Source organism: Myotis myotis, unplaced genomic scaffold (genome assembly GCF_014108235.1).
Source record: "Myotis myotis isolate mMyoMyo1 unplaced genomic scaffold, mMyoMyo1.p scaffold_m19_p_4, whole genome shotgun sequence".
In the NCBI taxonomy this organism is placed as follows: domain Eukaryota; kingdom Metazoa; phylum Chordata; class Mammalia; order Chiroptera; family Vespertilionidae; genus Myotis; species Myotis myotis.
The window spans coordinates 10,664,475-10,687,779 of NW_023416346.1; the positions used below are offsets into that span (position 1 = coordinate 10,664,475).

At 46.4% G+C, this 23,305-nt stretch overlaps 2 protein-coding genes and 1 pseudogene across 2 annotated transcripts; 2 read left to right on the top strand and 1 right to left on the bottom strand.

Moving 5' to 3' along the window:
• On the top strand, positions 1 to 1,700 carry LOC118654452 (germ cell-less protein-like 1). The gene has a single exon (XM_036305776.1). It carries the CDS (start codon positions 127 to 129, stop codon positions 1,627 to 1,629), a length of 1,503 nt encoding a protein of 500 aa, XP_036161669.1. The 5' UTR covers positions 1 to 126; the 3' UTR covers positions 1,630 to 1,700.
• Positions 1,701 to 11,190: 9,490 nt separating this feature from the next.
• Positions 11,191 to 17,148, top strand: ZXDB (zinc finger X-linked duplicated B). Its single transcript, XM_036305084.1, has one exon. The coding sequence runs from the start codon at positions 11,290 to 11,292 to the stop codon at positions 13,933 to 13,935; it is 2,646 nt and encodes an 881-aa protein (XP_036160977.1). The 5' UTR covers positions 11,191 to 11,289; the 3' UTR covers positions 13,936 to 17,148.
• Positions 17,149 to 21,819: 4,671 nt separating this feature from the next.
• Positions 21,820 to 22,649, bottom strand: LOC118653956 (annotated as a pseudogene).
• Positions 22,650 to 23,305: the final 656 nt, after the last annotated feature.

The window sequence follows — 23,305 nt, forward strand, 5'->3', positions numbered from 1 at the left end:
TGACGTTTGGAACCATCTCTCAGGGTTTCCGTGAGACTTGGACATAAGTTGAGGTGACAGGACGCAGAAATGCCATGGCAAGGAGGTCTGAAACAGTTCCCCTAGGGAATCTGATAGCCTTCCTCTATGGGGTCCTTGAGCAGTCGCCTCCTGAGGGGCAGTACATTAGGCACAACTGATCCGCATCAGCCAGAAGCCCAGGTAGGCCCCGGAGATGTAGCCTCAGGCCGGAAACGGAAGCGGAGCGGACCCTCTCCCGACCCAGAGGCTGAGAACAGCCCCAAGCCTCTAGACCCAGAAGACAATCTCCAGCAAGAAGCCACTACAAGCCGAAGTAAAAAAGTAAAGGTCACATCTGATTATGCTTACCATACTTTATTTCTAAATGGGGAAACCAGTGACATTAAAATCCGTGCTCTGGGGAGAGTGTGGTGTCTACACAAAATGTATTTATGTCAGTCAGGCTACTTTGCTACTCTGTTTAAAAATTCTTGCGATGACTCTGACAAAGATATTATCGACCTAGAGATTAAGGACCACAATATTGACATCGAGTCCCTGAACTTCGTGCTAGGTTCCTTGTACAGGGGTGAATATGACTTAACGGAGTCCCTTCAAATTCCAAGAATTTTGGCAACGGCATGCCTGCTTCAAGTAGAGGACTTAATTGAAGAGTGTGAGGAGACCATGAAGGAGGCAGTTAACGTGAAAACTGTCTGTGGCTACTATGCAACAGCAGAAGCCTATGGGTTAGCGTCTCTGAAGACAAAATGCTTTAACTGGCTTCTCCACAATCTGATGACGCATCCAAATGTTGAACTTTACAAAGCACTCAGTATAGACCTCATGAATCTGCTCATTTCTTCAGCTAACTTACTAGTAATACAAAAGGAAATAGATGTGTACACCACACTTAAAGAGTGGATGTTCCTTCGTCTTAACCCGGCTTGGAAAGGATCCGTAAAAAAGCTTTTAGGCCATGCAAACAAATGGTTTTCCAGGCACAGAGGACGTGTTGCCAGCATGGCCTTCCTGGAAACCAGACGAGGCATACCATTTCAATCGGTGTTTAAAAATTTGAGGTTTCAGCATATCATCTGTGACCTGGCCTCCACAAGAGTTATTGAGCACGATACTCTAATACCTTCAGATTGGTTATCACAAGCTTATAAGCAACAGTGGTTTACCTTGCTGAGAGTACAACAAAGCCAGGAAATCGGGCCCCGATACACCAATAAAATAGAACTTGAAGAATACAGCATGAGATGTGGGAAAATGCTTGTCAAGAAGGGGACATTCTCCTGGAAGTGGTCGGGTTTCAACTTCGGCTTTCCTTTGCACGTCATCTTTACCAACGATTATATAATTTTCAAGCAAAATATCTTCCCTCATTCATGTGCGGGTTCAGTTTGTCTACGATCTCTAAGAAATATTGCATTCAGATTAACTTTGGTATATTTCGATTCAAGTGGAAACTTAAGTTTCAGCAAAACAACCGGTTATAAGACTCTTACCTTCGAGAACGATGAGGAACACCTGGTAATGAACTTAGATAGCAAATCTCTGCGCTTCCCTTTATATATATTCTGTAACTTCCTGTTTACATCATTAGAAAACCTAGAAAATTGATCAGCTTGTCAAGTAGGATGTATTAGCATTTGGAACATTCTGATGTTTTATTTCCTTCAATGGCCCTACTGTAAAACACAATAAAGATGACATATAATAAAAATCAAATGTGGAAACTACCATGAATGACTAGCTTCATTTTATTTCCATGAATTTAAGAATAAAAAGTTTATTTCAAAGGAAGTATCTGTGAAACCAAATAATCATTGATGCTGTCATTTTTTGCCTCTTATTTACCATCAACAGACAAGCTCTAAATGAAAATGCGAGCCTACATTTCCAAAGAATAAAAATAAATTTATTAGTTAGACAAGTTTTACCCTTACTAATATTGAGACAAAATATAGAATTCATTCCCTTGCTGAAATTGTTGTGCAAATGTGGTTTTTATTGTGGCAATATTACAGGAGAGAGTCAATCATCAGGTAAAACCTGAGATTATGGCCCTGGCTGGTTTGGCTCAGTGGATAGAGCGTCGGCCTGTGGACTGAAGGGTGCCGGGTTCGATTCCAGCCAAGGGCATGTGCATTGGTTGTGGGCACATCCCCAGTGGAGGGTGTGCAGGGGGCAGCTGATCAATGTTTCTCTCTCATCAATGTTTCTAGCTCTCTATCTCTCTCCCTTCCTCTCTGTAAAAAAGCAATAAAATATATATATATTTTTTAAAAAACCTGAGATTAGGGACTCTCTTGTACTCTAAAATGTATGGTTTTAAATAGCCAGGAAATCTCAGGTTTTATAACATTACATATTATATAAGTTAGTGTTATTTTCCAAATAATTTAACACATGGCCCATTTACTCTAGGGTTTGGAGAATGCATACTGCTGACAGTTTATCTGCAAAAACTATATATATTTTTTCCACACTTAAAGAGTGGAACAAGGATTAAAGAATATATGAACATAGTACATAATTACATATTATATAGATATTACATATTATATTATCATATATATCAGAAAATATGTATTATAAAATATATATAATTATATAGTAACACATATCCTATATAATAAAGAGCTAATATGCAAATGGACATCATGCCCTCATGCCATCACACGGTAACAGCTCAGACACTCAACACTGGGGAGAGAGGAATGGGGACCAGCCAGGCACAAATGAGCTCATGAGAGAAGAATGGGGACCAGCCAGGCTGCGACCCAGGAGAGGGACAAGCCTCCCACCCCACAGTCCCGGGAGCCAGCAGCTGCACCTGCGCCTACGGCCCGGGAGAGGGACAAGACGCATGCCCTGCGGTCCTGGGTGCCAGTGGCTGGGGCTGCGGCCTAGGAGAGGGACAAGCCACCCTCCCTATGGTCCAGGGTGCCAGCGGCTACACCTGTGCCTGCGGCCTGGGAGAGGGACAAGCCGCCCTTCCCACAATCCCAGGCACCTGCAGCTGCGGCCCGGGTGAAGTCACATGCCCACGGTCCCCTGTAGCTGCAGCCAGCCCGGGCAAAGCCGGCCCGGGTCCATGGTTCCTGCTGCCAGCCAGAGGGAGGGAAGCCCAGGTCCCAGGTGCTTGCGACTGGCCAGAGGAGGGAATCCCGGGTCCCGGGTGTGGGGTGAGGCAGATGCAGTTAGGGGCAATCAGGCCAGCAGGGGAGCAGTTAGGGGCAATCAGGCAGGCAGGCAGGCAGGCAGTTAGGAGCCAGTGGTCCCAGATTGTGAGAGGCAGTCGGACATCCCCCAAGGGGTCCCAGATTAGAGAGGGTGCAGGCTGGGCTGGGGGACCCCCCCTCCCATGCATGAATTTCATGCACCAGGTCTCTAGTAAATACATAATGTTAGATACAATATTATAGATTACATATAAATAAATACATGCAAATAAATGTTTTTATTGCTTGTAAAAACCAAAGAAATAATTTTTAAATGGTTAAATAGATACTGTAATCTAGAAGCAGCCCAAGTGCCCATCAGTAGATGAGTAGATAAGCAAGCTGTGGTACATTTACACAATGGAATACTACATGACAGTAAAAAAAAAAAAAGGAAATTTCTACCCTTTGCGACAGCATGGATGGGCCTGGAGAGCATTATGCTAAGTGAAATAAGCCAGTCAGAGAAAAACAATTACCATATGATTTCACTCATGTGGAATCTAATGAACAAAATGAATTACCAAGCAAAATAGGAACAGACTCATAGAGAGCAGGCTGGGGTGGTGAACACACAATACAATGTACAGGTGATGTGTTGTAGAATTGTGCACCTGAAACCTGTATAATTTTGTTAACCAGTGTCACCCCAATTGATTAAATAAAAACAAATAAATAAAATAAAATGTATTCCTATAGATGCCAGTTATTCCTATGGATATCCAGATATGAATAATTTTGAAGTATCTTCACATTTTCCTTTTTGTGTTTATATTTGGCTTACTTTTTATTTTGCCAGAGTTTGTTCTGCTTGTCTGCAGAGTATTTAAGGTGACATTTATTTCAAAATAGATGCCAATAAGACAAACAAAATTATTTCTTTAAAGACATGTCTTCCAAATAGTCCCTGATGTAGGAAGAGAGGGCCAGTCTGTCCAACTAACTGGTGCAGCTTTCAAAGATTTTACCACCCCTCAAATGCTGTTTATGTTAGTTTCCCTGCCCCAAAATTCATGTTAAAATTCTATTGCAGGCAGGTGTGGCTCAGTGGTTGAATATCAACCTGTGAACCAGGAAGTCACGGTTCAATTCCCAGTCAGGGCACATGCTCAGGTTGTGGGCTCAATCCCCAGTGAGGGGCATGCAGAAGGCAGCCGATCTATGAGTCTCTTTCATCATTGATGTTTCTATCCCTCTCTACTTCTCCCTTCCTCTCTGAAATCAATAAAAATAATAAAGAAATTTTAAAAGTATTTGTTAAAAAAAATTCTAACCACCAAGGTAATGATAGTAGGCTAGACCTTGAAAGGTGATTAGGTCATGAGGGTGGAGCTTGCATGAATTGTATTAGCTTTGTTTGTTTTTATAAAAAGCTCCCCAGAGTTTCTTAGCTCCTTCCATTCTGTGTGGATAGAAGTCTGCACAACCTAAGTCTCACCCAACCTTAGTAGAATCCTGATCTCCAACTTCGAGTTTTCAGAGCTGTGATAAATATTTGTTGTTTCTAAACCACCCAGTCTGTGGTATATTGTTATAGCAAAACAAATGGACTAAGACACTTTTTTTCTGATAAGACAACAGATGCCATTTTTATCTTTATAGGTAAGGCAACAATTCAAGCCATTTCTCTCTTTCTTTTTTTCTTTTTGTCACACATCTGCCTTTAGTGTGAGCAGCAGGCAGGACACCTCCCACAACAGTAAAAAAAAATAATTTACAAAAGCAGGGATTCAGCAGCTGCCTGGTTGGAGCCCATGGGAGCTCATACCTAGATGCCAACCCAGAGCAGCAGGAAGAGGACCCAAAGTGTGGGGTGCAGTTACGGTGTTTTGGCCAGGTTTAAGCCTCGGACTAATGAAAGGACAGGGTCCTCTCATTGCCACGTGCACGTCCCAGCTGGAGGTCAGGGCCCTCCCAGCACAATCATAGCCAACGGCTGTGGTTGTGAGCTTGAACCTATGGTCCAAACACGTGGCCCCACGTGCCTTGTGCTAGAGTTCAGGTGCATGTAATTGAGTGAGGTTGGAACTCACGAGAATGCTGTAAACAACGTGATCACGCCCCTACTTTGCCTCGTGGCATCTGCTATAAAATAAACACACGGCTTGTGGGCGCTGGCGCTGTCTCCTCATCAGGGAGGCAGCGTCCCACCGAGACCCAGCTATTATTCTCTTGTCTGTCTTTTCCTTAATCCTTTCAGTCCCCCACTCGAGATCACCCTGGGTCGTGCTGGCATGGCACAAATGGTGCCCAACCAGGGACTGAGTTCTGGGACCAGAGCCTGAGTCCGAGCAAGCCCTTTGGCCGTAACACCAAAGCCCATGAAGAACAGGCCACCAAGGAGATGAGGAGCTCCTTGTAGATGTCCCGAGTGTACTTGGTGGACATGACCCCATAAACAAAGAACCAGGTGGTGAAGAACATGCCAATGGCCAACAGCACCACGGGCAGATGGGGGAAGACAGCTGGGTTCATGGGGGTGGTATATCTGGTCATGGCCTCGAGCTCCACTTTTCTGGGCACTGGGTAATCTGCCACTCCCTCAAGCTATTTCTAAGATTTATATGGAAATACTAGTACATAGGCTGAAGACAAAATGGAAATACTAGTACATTCTAAGCATAGGACTTAGAATATTCAACGTTAGTTTGAATATGAATAGTGACATTTTAGTACTTACATTGACTGCCAGGTTACAAGACTTATCATGAAGCTACAGAATTCAAGAAAGTGTGGCATTAGCACAAAGTATAGGGACACAGATCAATTTAGCAGAAGAGAGAATCCAGAAACAGACCCACATGGATACAGTCAATTGATTGTCAACCAAGGTGCAAAACTAATTTAAGCGGAGGAAGGATAATGTTATCAGGAACTGGTGCTGGAACAATTGGATACCCATAAGTTAAAAGAAATGACCATTAAACCTTACCTTACACCATATGCAAAAATGAACTAGAAATGGACATTGGAATTAAATGTAAGAACTAACATTGTAACATTTCTAGAAGAAAGGGCAGGACAAAATCGAAGTGAAATTGGATTTGACAAAAAAAATCTCTTAAATAAGCCATCAAAAACATGGAGTATAATACACAAAATCAATAAATTGGACTTCAATCCAAACTGAAAAAGTTTGTTCTAAAAATACACTTTAGGCCCTAGCTGGTTTGGCTCAGTAAATAGAGCATTGGCCTGCTGACTGAAGGGTCCTGGGTTCCATTCCGGTCAAGGGCACATGCCCTGGTTTTGGACTCCATCCCCAGTAGGGGGCATGCAGGAGGCAGCCGATCAATGATTCTCTATCATCATTGATGTTTCTATCTCTCTCTCCCTCTCCCTTCCTCTCTGACATCAATAAAATAAAATAATTTTTTTAAATACAAAAATAAAAATACACTTTAGGAAAATGAAAGGTAAGGCACATAATGAGAAAATATATACAAAATATAATCACCAATAGTCCTGTAATTCAAATATGTAAAGAACTTTTGAAAATCAATAAGATGTAAACAACACAATTATAATGGATAAATATTTTAACAGAAACTTCACCAAATAAAATAAATGGATGCCAATTAAACCCTTGAAAAGATGCTCAATATTATTAGTAATTAATGACATGTTAATTAAAATTAAAGTGATAGACCACAACACACGCATTACAATGGCTCAAAATAAAAATATTGACTATATCAAGGCTCTGTAAGTATGCAATCAGAGTATATATGGTTACGGATATTTGGAAACACTTTGTCAGTTTCTTAAAATGTTAACACACCCTACTGCTGTTCTTAAGTTTTTTGTTTTTTTTTTAAATATATTTTATTGATTTTTTACAGAGAGGAAGGGAGAGGGATAGAGAGTTAGAAACATCGATGAAAGAGAAACATCGATCAGCTGCCTCCTGCACATCTCCTACTGGGGATGTGCTTGCAACCCAGGTACATGCCCTTGACTGGAATCAAATCTGGGACCTTTCTGTCTGCAGGCCGACGCTCTATCCACTGAGCCAAACCGGTTTCGGCCATGTTCTTAAGTTTTTATCTAAGAGAAATGAAAGCATAGGTCCACACAAAGACATGTACATAAATATTCATAGCAGCTTTATTTGTAAATAGTCAAAAACTAAAAACAACCCAAATAATGAAACAATGAAATACAGAACAACAGAAAGAAATGAATTGTTGGTTAAAATAACAGGATGAGTATTTCTCAAAATAATTATGCTGTGCTAAAAAAGAGGGGGGGAAAGCCCTGGCCAGTGTGGCTCATTGGTTTGAGGGTCTTGGGTTTGATTCCCAGTCAGGGGCTGGTGTCTGGATTGCAGGTTCTATCCCCACCCCCGGGGTTGGGGTGTGTGGGGGAGACAACCAATTGATGTGTCTCTCACATAGATGTTTTTCTCTCTCTCTCTCCCTCCTCCCCCATCCCTTCCACTCTCTCTAAAAATCAATGGGAAAAATATACTCACTCCTTGGGTGAGGATTTAAAAGAAAGGACAAAAACTAGAATACAGTGTATGTTTCCATTTAAATAAGGTTCAGCAAAATGCAAATTAATCTATAGTGAGAGAAAGCAAATTAGTGTTGCCTACGGATAAGGGTGGGGATGGGTAAAGAGGAAAGCAATACATAGGAAAATAAAGAAACTTTTAAAAAATATATAATTTTATTGATTTCAGAGAGGAAGGAAGAGGGAGAGAGAGATAGAAATATCAATGATGAGAGAGAATCAGTGATTGGCTGCCTCCTGCACACCCTGTATTGGGGATCGAGCCTGCAACCCGGTCATGACCAGAATCGAACCCAAGTCCACAGGCCAACGCTCTATCCACTGAACCAAACTGGCTAGGGCACAAAGATACCTTTGAAGGTGGTGGTTATGGTGACTATTTTGATTGTAGTCGGGGTTTCATGAGTGCAGACATATGGATTTTTGTTAAATTTAAGAAATAGAAAAAAATGTTTGGAATGAAAGATCTCTCAAAACAATGCATTAAGGCCTAAAAGTTCTTTGACAATTTATTAGCCAATTAGCTTTTCTTTAAAGTGAATAATACTGTAAGTCAAAACCTTGAAGACTTAATTTTTTCTATTTGTTTTGTTATTTTTTTAAATTACATTCAATATTATTTTGTATTAGTTTCAGGTGTACAGCGTAGTAGTTAGACAATCATATACTTTATAAAGTGTACCCCCTGGTATTTCCAGTACCCACCTGGCACCATATATTCTCTTTATTTTAAGGTGCCATTGTTTTGTTTTTTTCATTCTGGGTCATATATTCCAACTATTCCTTCATATGCTACAAAATGTACCTTTTTCTTTACTCTTAGTAACGTGTCTCTCAAGCAAGGTCTGGCTCCTCAGTTTAATAGTTCAGGAGCCTGCCTGATTCTGATGTGAACCACTTGGGGGCACAATTATCTATCAGAAGTCTGACATTTAAGGAACACTCTGTCTTAGGTACCTGTGGCTGGGAAATGAAAAAGTGATGAGCACTTATTGCAAATACCGCTTGGTGAGTCAAGTATGCTAAGTGGGTTGGACTGTTCCATTACCAAAATATTCCACCCAATCTTTGTCCACAATTTTTTTAAATATATTTTCATTAATTTCTGAGAAAGGAGAGGGATTGAAATGGCAATGGGATGAGAATCATTGATTGGCTGCCTCCTGCACTCCTCCTACTGGGGATCGAGCACACAACCCCTGGCATGTGCCCTTGACCGGAATCGAACAGGGGAACCTTCGGTCCCCAGGCCAGTGCTCTATCTACTGAGCCAAATCGGCTAGGGCCACAGTTCATTTTTTAAAAAATATATAGTTTTATTGATTTCAGAGAAGGGAGAGGGAGAGACACTGAAACATCAATGATGAGAGAGAATCATTGATTGGCTGCTTCCTGCACTCCCCCTACTGGAGAAGGAGCCTACAACCTTGGCATGTGCCCTGACTGGGAATTGAACCATAACCTCCTAGTCCATAGGTGGAGCCTCAACCTCTCAGCCACTTCCACCCATTGTCCACAGTTCCTCAGTTTCCCAATACCTCTTCACACTTCAAGATCCCACTTCATCGTTGCATAGCAGCCCACAGTAGACCTTTGGGGAAGTGCTTCTTCTTGGAAAGGTAAGTTCATGTGTATGATAGGCTGAGGCAAAAGGAAGCCAGGGGGAGGGAACTAAAAAGCTGTCCTCAGCTTGGGTCTGGAGAGTGTGAGAAATACTGACAGAGAAAAAACCTCGTGACTATATGAATCCAATGGGCTTTGAAGCAGGGCCCTTGCATCTGCATATATGAAATAACTGATGTTAAAATAATTAACATTTTTGCCAAGCAAAAGGTTTTCTTCGGACCAAAGTAACCATCTGAATTGTGAACCTCTGCCGGGCCAGTGTGGCTCAGTGGTTGAGCATCCACCCAGGACTGAAGAGCTCACTGGTTTGATTCCCCGTCAGGGCACATGCCCGGGGTTGTGGGTTTGGTCCCCAGGGTGGGGATTGCAGGAGGCAGTCAATCCATGATTCTCTCTCATCATGGATGTTTCTATGGCTCTCTCTCTCCTCCCCTCCTCTCTGATATCATTAAAGATTTATTTTAAAATATATATTAGGTACCAAATTTTCCTGGTCAAGACGGTTCTGGACACAGAAGTTGTCCAGAAAGCAAACAAACAAAAAAAGACATCGCTTTCAGACTTGCCAGCACTATGGTAGATAAGGCTGACACACACTGTGTCCTCCAGCCAGCCATCCGTCCATCCATCCATCCGTCCATCCAGCCGTCCATCCATCCAGCCATCCATCCGTCCAGCCATCCATCCGTCCAGCCATCTGTCCATCCATCCATCCATCCAGCCATCCATCCGTCCAGCCATCCGTCCATCCAGCCATTGATGGTTCACATGTGAGAGGCAGTGAGCCCCGGCTGAGCCCCGGGAGGGTGGGCGTTTGTGGCGGTTTGCACCGCGAGGGGGACATGAGCGGCATCCAGCAGATGGGCCTCTGGGCACTGTGGCCCCGTGGGCACAGGAGCCGTCACTGCCCTTCACCTGGAGGAGGGGGCTGCTTCCCTCCCGCGTGAGCTGTGTGCGAGGTGTGTGTGCGTGCGGGGGTGTGTGTGTGCGGGGGGCGGGCGCCACGTGAGCTGTGTGTGTGCGGGGAGGGGGGGCTGCTTCCCTCCCGCGTGAGCTGAGTGTGTGCGGAGGTGTGTGCGGGGGAGGGCTGCTTCCCTCCCGCCTGAGCTGTGTGTGTGCGGGTGTGTGTGTGTGGGGGGGGGCTGCTTCCCTCCCAAGTGAGCTGTGTGTGTGCGGGGGTGTGTGCGGACGGGGGTGTGCGCGGGGCGGGGGTGTGTGCGGGGCGGGGGTGTGCGGACGGGGGTGTGTGCAGGTGGGGGTGTGTGCGGGGCGGCGCTGTGTGCGGACCGGGGTGTGTGCGGGGCGGCGGTGTGCGGACGGGGGTGTGTGCGGGGCTGCGGTGTGTGCGGGCGTGAGCTGTATGTGCGGGTGTGTGTGTGTGTGTGTGCGAGGGTGTGCGCGGGGCGGGTGTGTGTGTGTGTGCGGGCGGGGTGTGTGTGTGCGGGTGTGTGTGTGTGTGTGCGGGGCTGTGTGCGGGGCGGGTGTGTGTGTGTGTGTGTGTGTGTGCGGGGCTGTGTGCGGGGCGGGTGTGTGTGTGTGTGCGGGCGGGGTATGTGCGGGGCGGGTGTGTGTGTGTGTGCGGGCGGGGTGTGTGTGTGTGTGCGTGTGTGTGCGCGCTGGCGGGTGTGTGTGTGCGCGGGTGTGTGTGTGTGTGTGTGTGTGTGTGTGTGTGTGTGTGTGTGTGTGCGGGTGTGCGGGTGTGTGCGGGCGGGCGGGGGGGGCGCCTTGGCCCGGCGCGGGGCGTCCCGGCGGCTGCGGGGCGGGCATTTAAACCGCGGGGCGCGCACGCGTTCCCCGGCTGACGGGGCGGGCCCTGCGCGGCGCTCTCTCCTCCCGGAGCGCGGCCGGCCCGCGGCAGGGGGCGGGGTCGCACCTCCTCCCGGCGCCGGCGCCAGCGGAGCCTGCGGACGCCGCCATGGAGATCCCGGCGCTGCTCCCGGCCCGCGGGGCGCCCCAGGGCGGCGGCGCCGGCAGCGCGGCGGGCGGCGGCCGGGTCCCCGGCGCCCTCGACCCGCGGGCCGGCCAGGCCCCCGCGCGCCGCCTCCTGCTGCTGCGGGGCCCCCAAGATGGCGGGCGCGGGCGGCGGCGCCAGGAGGCCCGCGCGGCCTCGCGGGGCCCAGGCCCCAGCCCTCTGGCGCCCAGGCCCGGGCCGGCGGGCGGCGGCGGCGGCGGCGGCGGCGGCGACGACTTCTTCCTGGTGCTGCTGGACCCGGTGGGTGGCGACGCGGGGCCCGCGGGCGCCGGCCAGGCCGCGGGGCCCGTGTGGAGGGAGGAGGCCGGGCCGGGCCCCGGGCTCCGGGGCGGCGAGGGCGGCGCGAACCCCGCGGGCCGGCCCGCGCCGGGGCCCCGCTGCCTGTCGGCGCTCCCCGCCGCGCTGCCCGCCGCGGCCCCGGCCCCGGCCCCGGCCCCGCTGGCCGCCCCGCTGCCCGGGCCGGGCCTGGGCCCCGCCGCGGCCTTCGCGGGCACCGTGACCCTCCACAGCCAGAACCTGCTGCTGCGCTTCGAGAACGGCGTCCTGACCCTCGCCGCGCCCCCGCCGCCCCCGCCCCCGCCGCCCCCGCCGCCCGCCTGGGAGCCGGGGGTCGCGCCCGCCCCGCAGCCCTCGCCGCCGCAGCCCGCGGGCCCGATCGCGCCCCAGGCCGGGGCCCCGCACGCCGCCGCCGTGCAGCCCGCCACCACCACCGCGCAGCCCGGCGACTGCCCCGACCGGCCGCCCGACCTGCTGCTGGCCGAGCCCGCCGAGCCCCCGCCCGCGCCCGCGCCCGAGGAGGACGCCGAGGCTGAGGCCGAGGCCGAGGCCCCGGTCCCGGCGGCGCCCGCCGGCCCGAGCCCCCGCGCGCCCCTGGGCCCGGCCGCCGCCGCGGGGCTGCTGCTCTACCTGTGCCCCGAGGCGCAGTGCGGCCAGACCTTCGCCAAGAAGCACCAGCTGAAGGTGCACCTGCTGACGCACAGCAGCAGCCAGGGCCAGCGGCCCTTCAAGTGCCCGCTGGGCGGCTGCGGCTGGACCTTCACCACGTCCTACAAGCTCAAGCGGCACCTGCAGTCGCACGACAAGCTGCGGCCCTTCGGCTGCCCGGCGCCCGGCTGCGGCAAGAGCTTCACCACCGTGTACAACCTCAAGGCGCACATGAAGGGCCACGAGCAGGAGAACTCCTTCAAGTGCGAGGTGTGCGAGGACAGCTTCCCCACGCAGGCCAAGCTCAGCGCCCACCAGCGCAGCCACTTCGAGCCCGAGCGGCCCTACCAGTGCGCCTTCTCGGGCTGCAAGAAGACCTTCATCACCGTCAGCGCGCTCTTCTCCCACAACCGCGCCCACTTCCGCGAGCAGGAGCTCTTCTCCTGCTCCTTCCCGGGCTGCAGCAAGCAGTACGACAAGGCCTGCCGCCTCAAGATCCACCTGCGCAGCCACACGGGCGAGCGGCCCTTCCTGTGCGACTTCGACGGCTGCGGCTGGAACTTCACCAGCATGTCCAAGCTGCTGCGCCACAAGCGCAAGCACGACGACGACCGCCGCTTCCTGTGCCCCGTGCAGGGCTGCGGCAAGTCCTTCACGCGCGCCGAGCACCTCAAGGGCCACAGCATCACCCACCTGGGCACCAAGCCCTTCGTGTGCCACGTGGAGGGCTGCTCCGCCCGCTTCTCCGCGCGCAGCAGCCTCTACATCCACTCCAAGAAGCACCTGCAGGACGTGGACACCTGGAAGAGCCGCTGCCCCGTCTCCACCTGCAACAAGCTCTTCACCTCCAAGCACAGCATGAAGACCCACATGGCCAAGAGGCACCACCTGGGCCAGGACCTGCTGGCCCAGCTCGAGGCCGCCACCGCCCTCACGCCCAGCAGCGAGCTGGCCAGCCAGGGCCACAGCGACCTCAGCGACGCCGAGCTGGTGTCCCTCTTCTCGGACGTGCCCGGGGGCGGCGGGGGCGGGGGCGGGGGCCCTGGCGGCGGGGGCGGGGGCGGGGGCGGCCAGCACGGCTCCGCCGCGGTGCTGGACACGGCCCTGGTCAACTCGGGCATCTTGACTATCGACGTGGCCTCTGTGAGCTCCACTCTGGCCGGGAGCCTCCCCGCCAGCGGCGGCAGCGGCGGCAGCGGCGGCAGCGGCGCCGCCTTGGGGCCGCCCGTGGACCCCCGGGCCCTGCTGGCCACCACCGACCTGCCTCAGAGCCTGGATACCTCGCTCTTCTTCGGGACGACGGCCACCGGCTTCCAGCACAGCCCCCTGGACATGGACGACGTGTCCGGCCCGGGCGCGGGGCCCCTGGGGTCCCTGGGCTCCCTGGCCATGAAGACCTGCGGCCAGGAGCCCCAGGCCCTGACGCCCAGCAGCAAGCTGACCGTGGACACCGACGCGCTGACGCCGTCCAGCACCCTCTGCGAGAGCAGCGTCTCCGAGCTGCTGACGCCCAAGGCCGACTGGGCCGTCCACCCCGACTCGGACTTCTTCGCGCAGGAGGACGAGGACGACACCCAGTTCGGCTTCTCCCATCCCGCGGGGAGCCACGGCTGCCCGAAGGAGACGGATCTCATCGCCGTGACTGGCAGCTCCTTCTTGGTCTGAGCCCACGCCCTTCATTCCTCGCCACGGGGCTGACGTCCGTCCGTCCGTCCGTCCGTCCGTCCGTCCGTCCGTCCGTGACGCTCGATGTTAAGGATGTTCTGGACTGTGTGTGACTGCGGCCCTTTCTCTTGGGCCCGAGAAAGAACATGGCCCCGGGCCACGCCTTTGCAGGTCTCAACTCTGACCTTGAATCTGGAACTGTCGAGTTGAGTGACCCTGAGCAAGTCACTTAACCTATCTGAGCCTTAATGTCCTTATTTATAAAATGAGGTGGTTTGAATAGATTGCTTCTGAGGTCCTTTGAGCTCTGTGGTTCCTTGATAATATACTTCTTTTCATAAAAAAATGACATTTTCAGTAACGGTGTTGCATGTGCTTTTTTAAAAAACATGCATAAAATACACAATTATATGAGCATCTATGTTTTTGGTGTCCAACTTCAACAGTTATGAATTCATGAACAATCTTGTTTAATCTCCACTTTAACCCTCTTGCAGTATTATTTCGGAGTAAATATCAGACATCACGTCATTTTATGGTTGATTTCAACCGTTAATACTCAATATATAGTTCTATACGTATGGGTTCTTTTAGGAAAAAACTACAATTCCATTATCATACTTAAAGTTAACAATAACTTCTTAATAGTAATAAATGTTCAGTCCGGGTTTCAATATCCAATTTTTTCATAAATGCTAGGTTGTTTTAATATTTTGAATAATTAGAATACTATTAAGTCTCTTAAGTGTCTTCTTTATTCTTTTTTAAATTAAAATATTAACTTTTTATTTTTCAATTATATTTGTCATACAACATATTTCACTGTACAACATAGTTACCTGCCATTTATATAAATTACAAAGTGATCACCCCCAGAAGTGTCTTGTTCATCTATATATTTCCCCCTTGCCTACTTTTCTTGCAGTTTTATTCCTTGAAAAATTGAGGTGGTTTTACATGTAGCATTTGCCACAGTCTTAAGTTTTGTTGATGACATCCCCCTGGTGTTAAATTCCTCTTCCCTCTGTTTCCTTAACTTTATAGTTGGAGCTAGGGAGTTGGTCAGACTGGAAATATGACTTTTTGTGCAGGCATGTTTTATAGGCTGTGTTGTGCTCATTTATCAGTAGCACATCATGTCTGGTGTTAATTTCGAGATGAGATATCCACAGCTGCTGCTGTTCATTGCATTAATTCATGATTACTTGTGCTTCTGAATATCATGAATTGTTCTTGTAGAGTTACTCTTAGCGGAGGAAGATATGCTGTTTAAGGCATTTGTAAGAGATTAATAGAAATATTATTCAATGCCAAAATATTTTCTTAAGTAATGATAGAACTAGCGAGAAAAAAAGATAACAAAAATATGTTGGCTGCCCTCACCGTTTATCTTTCTGACCTCTTTTGAAATGGGAGGTTTCCTTGTAGAAATGGCCAGCCAGGTCTTTGACATGAAATGGCCCCAGGGTCAAATTTGTGATGGATAAGTGGCCTTGAATAAATTAGTGTCACAGAGCCTCAGTTTTCTAGCTGTCAAATGGTCCTAGCAATGCACACACATAGTTAACACACCTTAGACTTTTCCAGTTATATTAATATGTAAAGAAAAAGATTTGTGTTGGTGTATTTTGATGAACTTATATAATCTTTTTACCCTCTTATTCCTTCCTGCTATAAGGGAAAAATTGGAGTAAGTTAGTCCTATTTATGTTCAGACAATAAGGTTTTTAAGGGTTAAGGTGAAGCAGAATAGGGAATCTATGTATTCCCTCCAATGAACAGTTTCCTCCCCAGGAGTTTCAGTGGGGAAATGCTAGGAGACATTCCTCACAGTTACTTCCACATCCCTCTCCATTAGATCAATTTGACACCATCTTCGCTCTGTTTCCAAAGTCAGACTTCACTAGGACTGTGGATCCTGCTGTTGCATGAGTCACTAATAATGGAGCACAGGGTTCCTCCTGTCTGGTCTGGAGAGCTCATTGTTTGCACCTGCCCAGAGTTGGAAGGAAAGATTGAATTTGAATATAGTGTAAATTGTCACCTTATGTGACTATAGCATTTTGAATTTTTTTTCTTATTTTTTTTCTTTATTGATTAAGGTATTACATATGTGTCCTTATCGCTCCATTTCCCCCTGCACCCTCCCACTCATGCCCTCACCCCCCTGTTGTCTGTGTCCATTGGGCATTTTGAATTTTGTGGAACATCTTTACAACAGGTAAAGATGAAAAAGTCTTATTTGTTATTCAGAATGACCCTGTGTAGTTTTGGCAAAAAGTCTGTGCTTTGGCTCATGTGACAGTTTAGCCAACTCACATTCAAAGTGGACTTTAGCCAGTGACTTACAGCTTTAAAAAAAAAAAGAAAAAATTCTTTTCACCTCCCCCTTCCCACTCATCCAACTTTCATGATTCGTTCCTGTGTTATAATTAGCTGCTGTTTTCCACTTTAATTGGTTTATTACTTTCTGCTTTCTTCACACTCCACTCCTTTGCATGCACATTCCGGTTCTTGCCATGCTTGTCTTTTTTCTTCTTAAGTAGTTAGATCTCTTCCTGCCACTATCCCTCAGACATTTGCCTCATGGCCCATTTTCTGCCAATGATAACATTTGCTGAGTATACACGGCAGTTCTGTGTGTACAGTAAGAAGTTATTTTCTGAGCTTAGATAATAATTCGTGTGTATGTGATGTGACGCAGATAATAGATTATTTTCTATACTGTTCAGATGAGAAGTAAATTTCGGTTTCATTATTTCCATTTTTTAAACATTTTTGCAAAGGAGTTCTGCTAATTAATACTTGCTCTAGTTTATTAGTCCAATAGTGTTTGCATGTGAATGTCTATGGAGGACAGTTATTGTAGCACTTTGGCAGTGCACTAAATATTTCCACTTTGAAATGTTTCTGTAGTGTGTGTGTTGGGTATACACACATATATTTTTACAGTGGTTGTATTCATTTATTGAAGAACAAAAATTAGTCATACTTTTTGCTCAGAATTTCATTGTGTCTACTTACTCAATTATTTTCTCTTTGCTTTAGAAATATTTATATTCATAAAGTGCATTTCAAAAAATATTGTCAATCATTAAAACCTCTTAAATAGACCACTATTTTTCATGTCTGACAGATATGTGTGTTATGTATTAAAATGAACACACAAGTAGCAAACATTAAATAAATTATTTAAACATGAAAAGAACTTAATACTGTGACTTAATTTTTAATTTCTTAAACCAACTTCTTTCCAATAAAATAATAATCTATATTTTTAATACTCCTTGCTGGAATTTTCAAAGGACAAATGTTGCTTTTTTCAAAACAAACCATTTATCTACTAGAGGCCCAGTGCACAAATTTGTGCATGGGTGGGGTCTTGACGGGGGTGGGGGGTGAGGGGTGAAGGCTGGGACGTGATTGGCCCTCCGGGTGGGCAGTGGTGCTGTCGGGATCATGCAGGTGGCACTGGTGCCTGGCCCATTCTCCAGAGATTGGACCTGCAGGACTACTGAGGGAGTGAGTGACTGCCACCAGGCTGGTGAGCCATCAGGACGGGTCAGTCAGCTGAGCGGCATTCCCACTGTGAGAGTACACTGACCACCTGGGGGAAGCTCCTGCATTGAGTGTCTGCCCCCTGGTGGTCAGTGCGCATCATAGCGCCTGGTCGTTCTGGTCGTTTGGTCGCTTAGGCTTTTATATAAATAGATGAGCTCACAGTTTCAAGTGATTTCTCTTTCAACATTTTCTAGAAAAACGGTGAAGCCTTTATAATTTCAGTGAAAGCAATTTAATTTCTGTTGGTAGTGGCATTTTAAATGTACATGTTTTAATTTAATCCTATTTTCTTTCTCAGTTATTGATTTTTATTTTAAAATGGACACAAGACACTGTGGGGGTGGGGTAAGGGCATGTGCCGGGGGGGAGGGGAGGCCAGGGGAAGGTCAATGGGGGAAAAAAGGAGACATGTACTACTATGTGTAATACTTTAAACAATAACATAAAATGTAAAAAAATCTTGCCAATTGAAAACACAGTAACATGATGACTTAAAAAGAAGTCTGATTCTATGGGCTCTGTTGATCATAAGTTAAAAATATATTTGCCTTGGCTTTAATTTTACCAGCTAGTATAATTATTATAATACAACACTTGAGTAGAAAAACATGGAACATGGATAGATTATGAAATGTATTTGTCTCTGTGACCTAAACTCTTTTTTAAAATATATTTTAACTGATTTCAGAGAGTGACTATAGAAAACTTAGAATTATACATATTATCACAATTTTTTAAATTAAAATTACATATATTGCTCTTGCTTTATTTCTGTAGGCCAGCACCAATCTGGATGTTACATTACCTTTCTAGTTTACTGTGCATTAAAATGAGCTTGGCAGTTTCTGCTGTCCATTAAGTGTGTTTTCTACTACTGATTTTCTTAACTGTGTTTTTATTGATTTCAGAGAGGAAGTGAGGGGGAAAGAGATAGAAACATCAATGATGAGAATCATTGATTGGCTGCCTCCTGCACGCTCTCCTACTAGAGACTGAGCTTGAAACCCGGGCATGTGCCCTGACCTCCTAGTTCTTAGGTCGATGCTCAACCACTGAGCCATACCGGCAGGGCCATTATGTTCAGTGTTAATTCCTGTAAGTGGAAAACCTTCGCATAAAAATATGACATGATACTCTCAAGCTTTAGCCTCTTCAGGGAACCTGTCTGAATGCTGGATTGACATCTGATGCCTGCCTCTACCTGTGGTAAAACTGACTGACCCACTGTTACTCTTGTTAGCAATTTTTCAATCATCCCCAACTTTACTGTAGATTTTACAAAACCCCTCTGCAAAGCCACTATGGCAGGAAACATCCCCACTCAGCACACTCCTTCTCTACCATCAAAGTTGCCATCCAGTTAGTTCACAAAGCACCTAATGGGGAAATAATTAGTTATTAAGGAGGAGTTATAGCCTCACATTTACCCTGTACAGGTGCTGTCTGGACCTATACACCTTTCCCCCTGTTTCTGACCAGTCAATGGAGCCAAGTTTGTATATCTTCGTAAGATAAAATGCTGCTAATTGTTTAGGAAAAGTATATCATTTTAAATGTGAATCATTCCTTTTATCTTGCTAGAAGGATTTTTTTAAAAATATATTTTATTGATTTTTTACAGAGAGGAAGGGAGAGAGATGAGAGTTAGAAACATCGATGAGAGAGAAACATCGATCAGCTGCCTCCTGCACATCTCCCACTGGGGATATGCCCGCAACCCAGCTAGAAGGATTTTTAACCCCTATGTTGATATTTGATCAAGTGGAAAAGACCTGTATTTCAATTTAGAACAGTGGTTCTCAACCTTGGCTGCACATTAGAATCACCTGGGAATCTTTTTAAAATCCTGATTTCTGGGCCTCATCCTCCGGAAATTCTGTTTCTTTGTTATGGGGTGGGGCCACAACGTTAGTAACAAAGAAACAGAATTTCCAGAGGATGAGGCCCAGAAATCAGGATTTTAAAAAGATTCCCACCGCGCCCGGCTAGCTCAGTCGGTAGAGCATGAGACGCTTAAAAAGATTCCCAGGTGATTCTAATGTGCAGCCAAGGTTGAGAACCACTGATTTAGAACAACATGGTAAGGGAAAATTGATGGCTAAGAAAAACTGTTGCATATGATCTTTATGAATATTTTAGAATGTGTATTGTCCTTTTCCCAATACCTTAAACGGAAAAGGGAAAAGTTCAAATATAAGAAAATTTGCTTCAGATAGGAGAATATCTTGACAGTAATTAGGCTGCCAGCTTAATGCTGCAATGTGTCTTACTTCACTCTCAGGGCTAATTACATAGAGTTCAGTATTTTGAAGATTACTTCCTTTGTGAGTTCCTTGTCTTGACCTCATGACAATGTTTAAACATTGGAATGCTTTTTTTTTAATACAGAATTTTATTTAGAAACTGCTTAGAGAAAAAAAAAAAACCCTGTCAAGAAAGACCAGGTGGAAAATGGGTTCCAAATAAAAAGGAATTTTAGGGCAACAAAAGACTAAAGGCCACAGAAGAGAAATAGCACCACCGTTACTTGAACAATGGCTAGTTACTTGCATTTTTGGCATTGTTAAGCACTGAATCTGTTTTCTCTCTGAATTTCACACAGAGCATGCACTACACAATGTATTATAAAATACCTGCTTTCTACACACATTTTAGGACAAACTACCACCATCAACAAATCAATACAATTACATCAGGGGCTGAACAAGCTCAGTAGTGGGTGACACACATTTTGCAGAATTCTGTCAAACAAAGGAACTGAATAGGCTGTAGGCAAAGCAAATGAGGGGTGTTAAGGAATGAAATAGTTTAAATATGAATAATTCAGACATGGTACTGTATTTTCTGCAAAAAAGAATTAACATTTAGTAACACGCTAATGAATTTTATCTCCAAAGAGATTAGTGCACTGGCAAAGTATTCTGATAACAGTGGAGGGCTGTGGACAGCAGGTACCAAAACACCCAGCCTTGCAGATCTCAAGGTAGCGAAGGCCTTCACTGATCACTCCCTTTGTCAGAAGTCCAAAAAGAACTTGCAGCATGATCACCTGCCTGCTGAACTTACACTCTAAGCAGCAAACTTTTAGGAGCCAAAGAGGAGTCCCCAGTGGGCAAGTGATGCAGAAAAACATGTTAAATGTAAACTTAAAAGACAGCAAAATGGGACAAAAACCCCCATTCAAATCCCAGAGATGTGGGCAAGTCCCCAAAAGTAGTAGTTAGATTTTAAAACTGAGCACATCTCATTTCCCAAAGACACAATACACAGAAATTTCAGGGGTAACTGGAAAAATCATCAGAGAAATGCTCAATGAATATCAAGCTATTCAACACAAATATCTCAGGGCTGAAACATACCCTCTATTCATTCAGCCAACAATGCCTCTTGCAGAGATGCAATTGGTCAAGGACACCAAATGGCTTTAGAGAGCAACTTTTTAAATTTTCCTTCTGGGCCAAGGCTAGGCCTATGAAGATTCAAGCAGCTCTGCAAGGCCTGTGAACAGCAAGTTCTAAAGGTTCCAAGTTCTGGCCCTTCCTTCCCAGACACAAGGGCAACACACAAACTCTCCTATCAGGTTACATTTTATATTTTGAAATATGCAAACGTAATTGAAATACTCTTAAGGCATTCATTTATTAAAATGTTCTCTGCCAAGATTTCACATTAGCTTAAAATTAAAATCAGTCTTTACATTTCACTACTGAGGTATCCACCTCAGCGTATCACATAAAAACACCTTCCCCAGCAATCAGTGTTACCAGCATCCATATGGTGAGCCCATGGTCAGCCTCTTTGTTCCCCAAGTGAACCAACTAGATCAGTGGTTCTCAACCTTCCTGATGCCGCGACCCTTTCATACAGTTCCTCATGTTGTGGTGACCCCCAACCATAAAGTTATTTTCGTTGCTACTTCATAACTGTAATGTTGCTACTGTTATGAATCATCATGTAAATATCTGATATGCAGGATGTATTTTCATTGCTACACATTGAACATAATGAAAGCATAGTGATTCATCACAAAAACAATATGTAATTATGTATGTGTTTTCCGATGGTCTTAGGCGACCCCTGTGAAAGGGTCGTTCAACCCCCAAAGGGGTCACGACCCACAGGTTGAGAACCGCTGAACTAGATGTTAATACTGCTCTGCTACAAGGTAAAAGCTCCTAACTCAAACTTATTGAAAAAAGAGTGAAACCTCTACAAAGTGCACTTTAAGAAGAGGTACTTTTTGCTTATGGAAAGAAACCAGTGAGTCCTCTAAAAGTAATAAAAGGGAGTACTTTACAGGTAAGCACATGATTTGGAGTGAAGAATTCGGATGTTGCTCTGCTGGTCCAAGCTGCTAATACTCTCCTTGTTCCTCCTGTGGGCCCCCTTCATCAGGCATCACAAAGCCTTCATCTGTGGCATAGAGAATGTCCACAGTCCTCTGCAATACAGGGTTGTTTTCCCCCTCGTTCTCCTGGCAAATCAATTCAATGTTCCTTAGCTTCCCAAAGTAGAAATCTCTTTCTTTCTCCAAGTCTTCGAGGGTAAGTTTCAATACGTTGACCTGCTGCATCAGTTCAGCTGCTTCGTGGTCCCCATTGCCCACATCAGGATTCTTTGCACCACACCGGGCCAGCCTGAGGGGTTGCAGTAGCTCTCTGTGTCACAATGGGCCTCTGGAGCTGCACTGCTAGAGCTAGGAGGTTTCTTTGGTTTGTTCATAGCTGGAGCAACAGGGGAGGGAGCCACGGCAGTTTCTTGACCTTGTCTGGCGGCGACAGGAACATAGTCTTTTCCATCATAGTTTGCATCAAAAAACTGAATGAATTCAAAATTGTCCTGAAACTTTCCTTTTACTAATCTGTCCACAGGAATTATTTTGTCAACACCCATCCTCTTAAAACCTGGTTGCAGTATTTTGCGGTTCTGGATGTATTCATGTTCTAGCTTAGCTTGAAATTTCACTTTCTTCAAGGCAATGGAGCCAGGGGACAGCATGTCCATAGGCTGACAATAGGCAGTCCCTGAGCACAACTGTTCGACCTTTGTCAGATTTAACTGCGGGGACTCATTGATCCAGGCCGGCATGTCCTGTCGACTTAGGTTCTCACTGGTGACTGACCTTAAATATACGTTCACTGCCATCTTCGGCTCGCGGAGGAACCACGTCCAATGCCGGGCCGGCTTCGGTTCCGTCTTCGTCTCGTTCAAACGTCCGACCCTGCTCGCCCGCGCAATGACCTCACCTGGAATGCTTTTTAAGTGAAGTCATAAAGAATACACCTAACGTTTATTTTTTTGATAAAATTTTATTGATTTCAGAGAGGAAGGAAGAGGGAGAGAGAGAAAAACATCAACGATGAATCATTGATCGGCTGCCTCCTGCACGCCCCCTAATGGGGATTGAGCCCACAACTCAGGCATGTGCCGTGACTGAGAATCAAAATATGACCTCCTGGTTCTTAGGTCGATGCTCAACAGCTGGGCAAGCCTAACTTTTGTTGTTGTTGTGAACTATTGTATGGACAACATTTAACATAATTTGAACATTCATATGCATATATGTATAATCCATGGACACAGACAATAGGGTGGTGAAGGCCTGGGACAGGGGCGGGCTAGAAGGTATCAATGAGGGAGAATGGGGGACATATTTAATACTCTCAACAATAAAGATTTAAGTTAAACAGTTTAAAAAATAAAAGTTTGGGAAAAAATAATAAAAATCTGGAAGGATTCTTTACTTTAAAAAAAAGAAAGTTAATGATTCTGTACATGGTATTATTGGAGTTAGAGTGTGTCATGTTAG

Bases quoted from the DNA above. Each gene is read 5' to 3' on its own strand.
- LOC118654452 (XM_036305776.1), top strand. From the start codon at position 127: ATGGGGTCCTTGAGCAGTCGCCTCCTGAGGGGCAGTACATTAGGCACA.
- ZXDB (XM_036305084.1), top strand. From the start codon at position 11,290: ATGGAGATCCCGGCGCTGCTCCCGGCCCGCGGGGCGCCCCAGGGCGGC.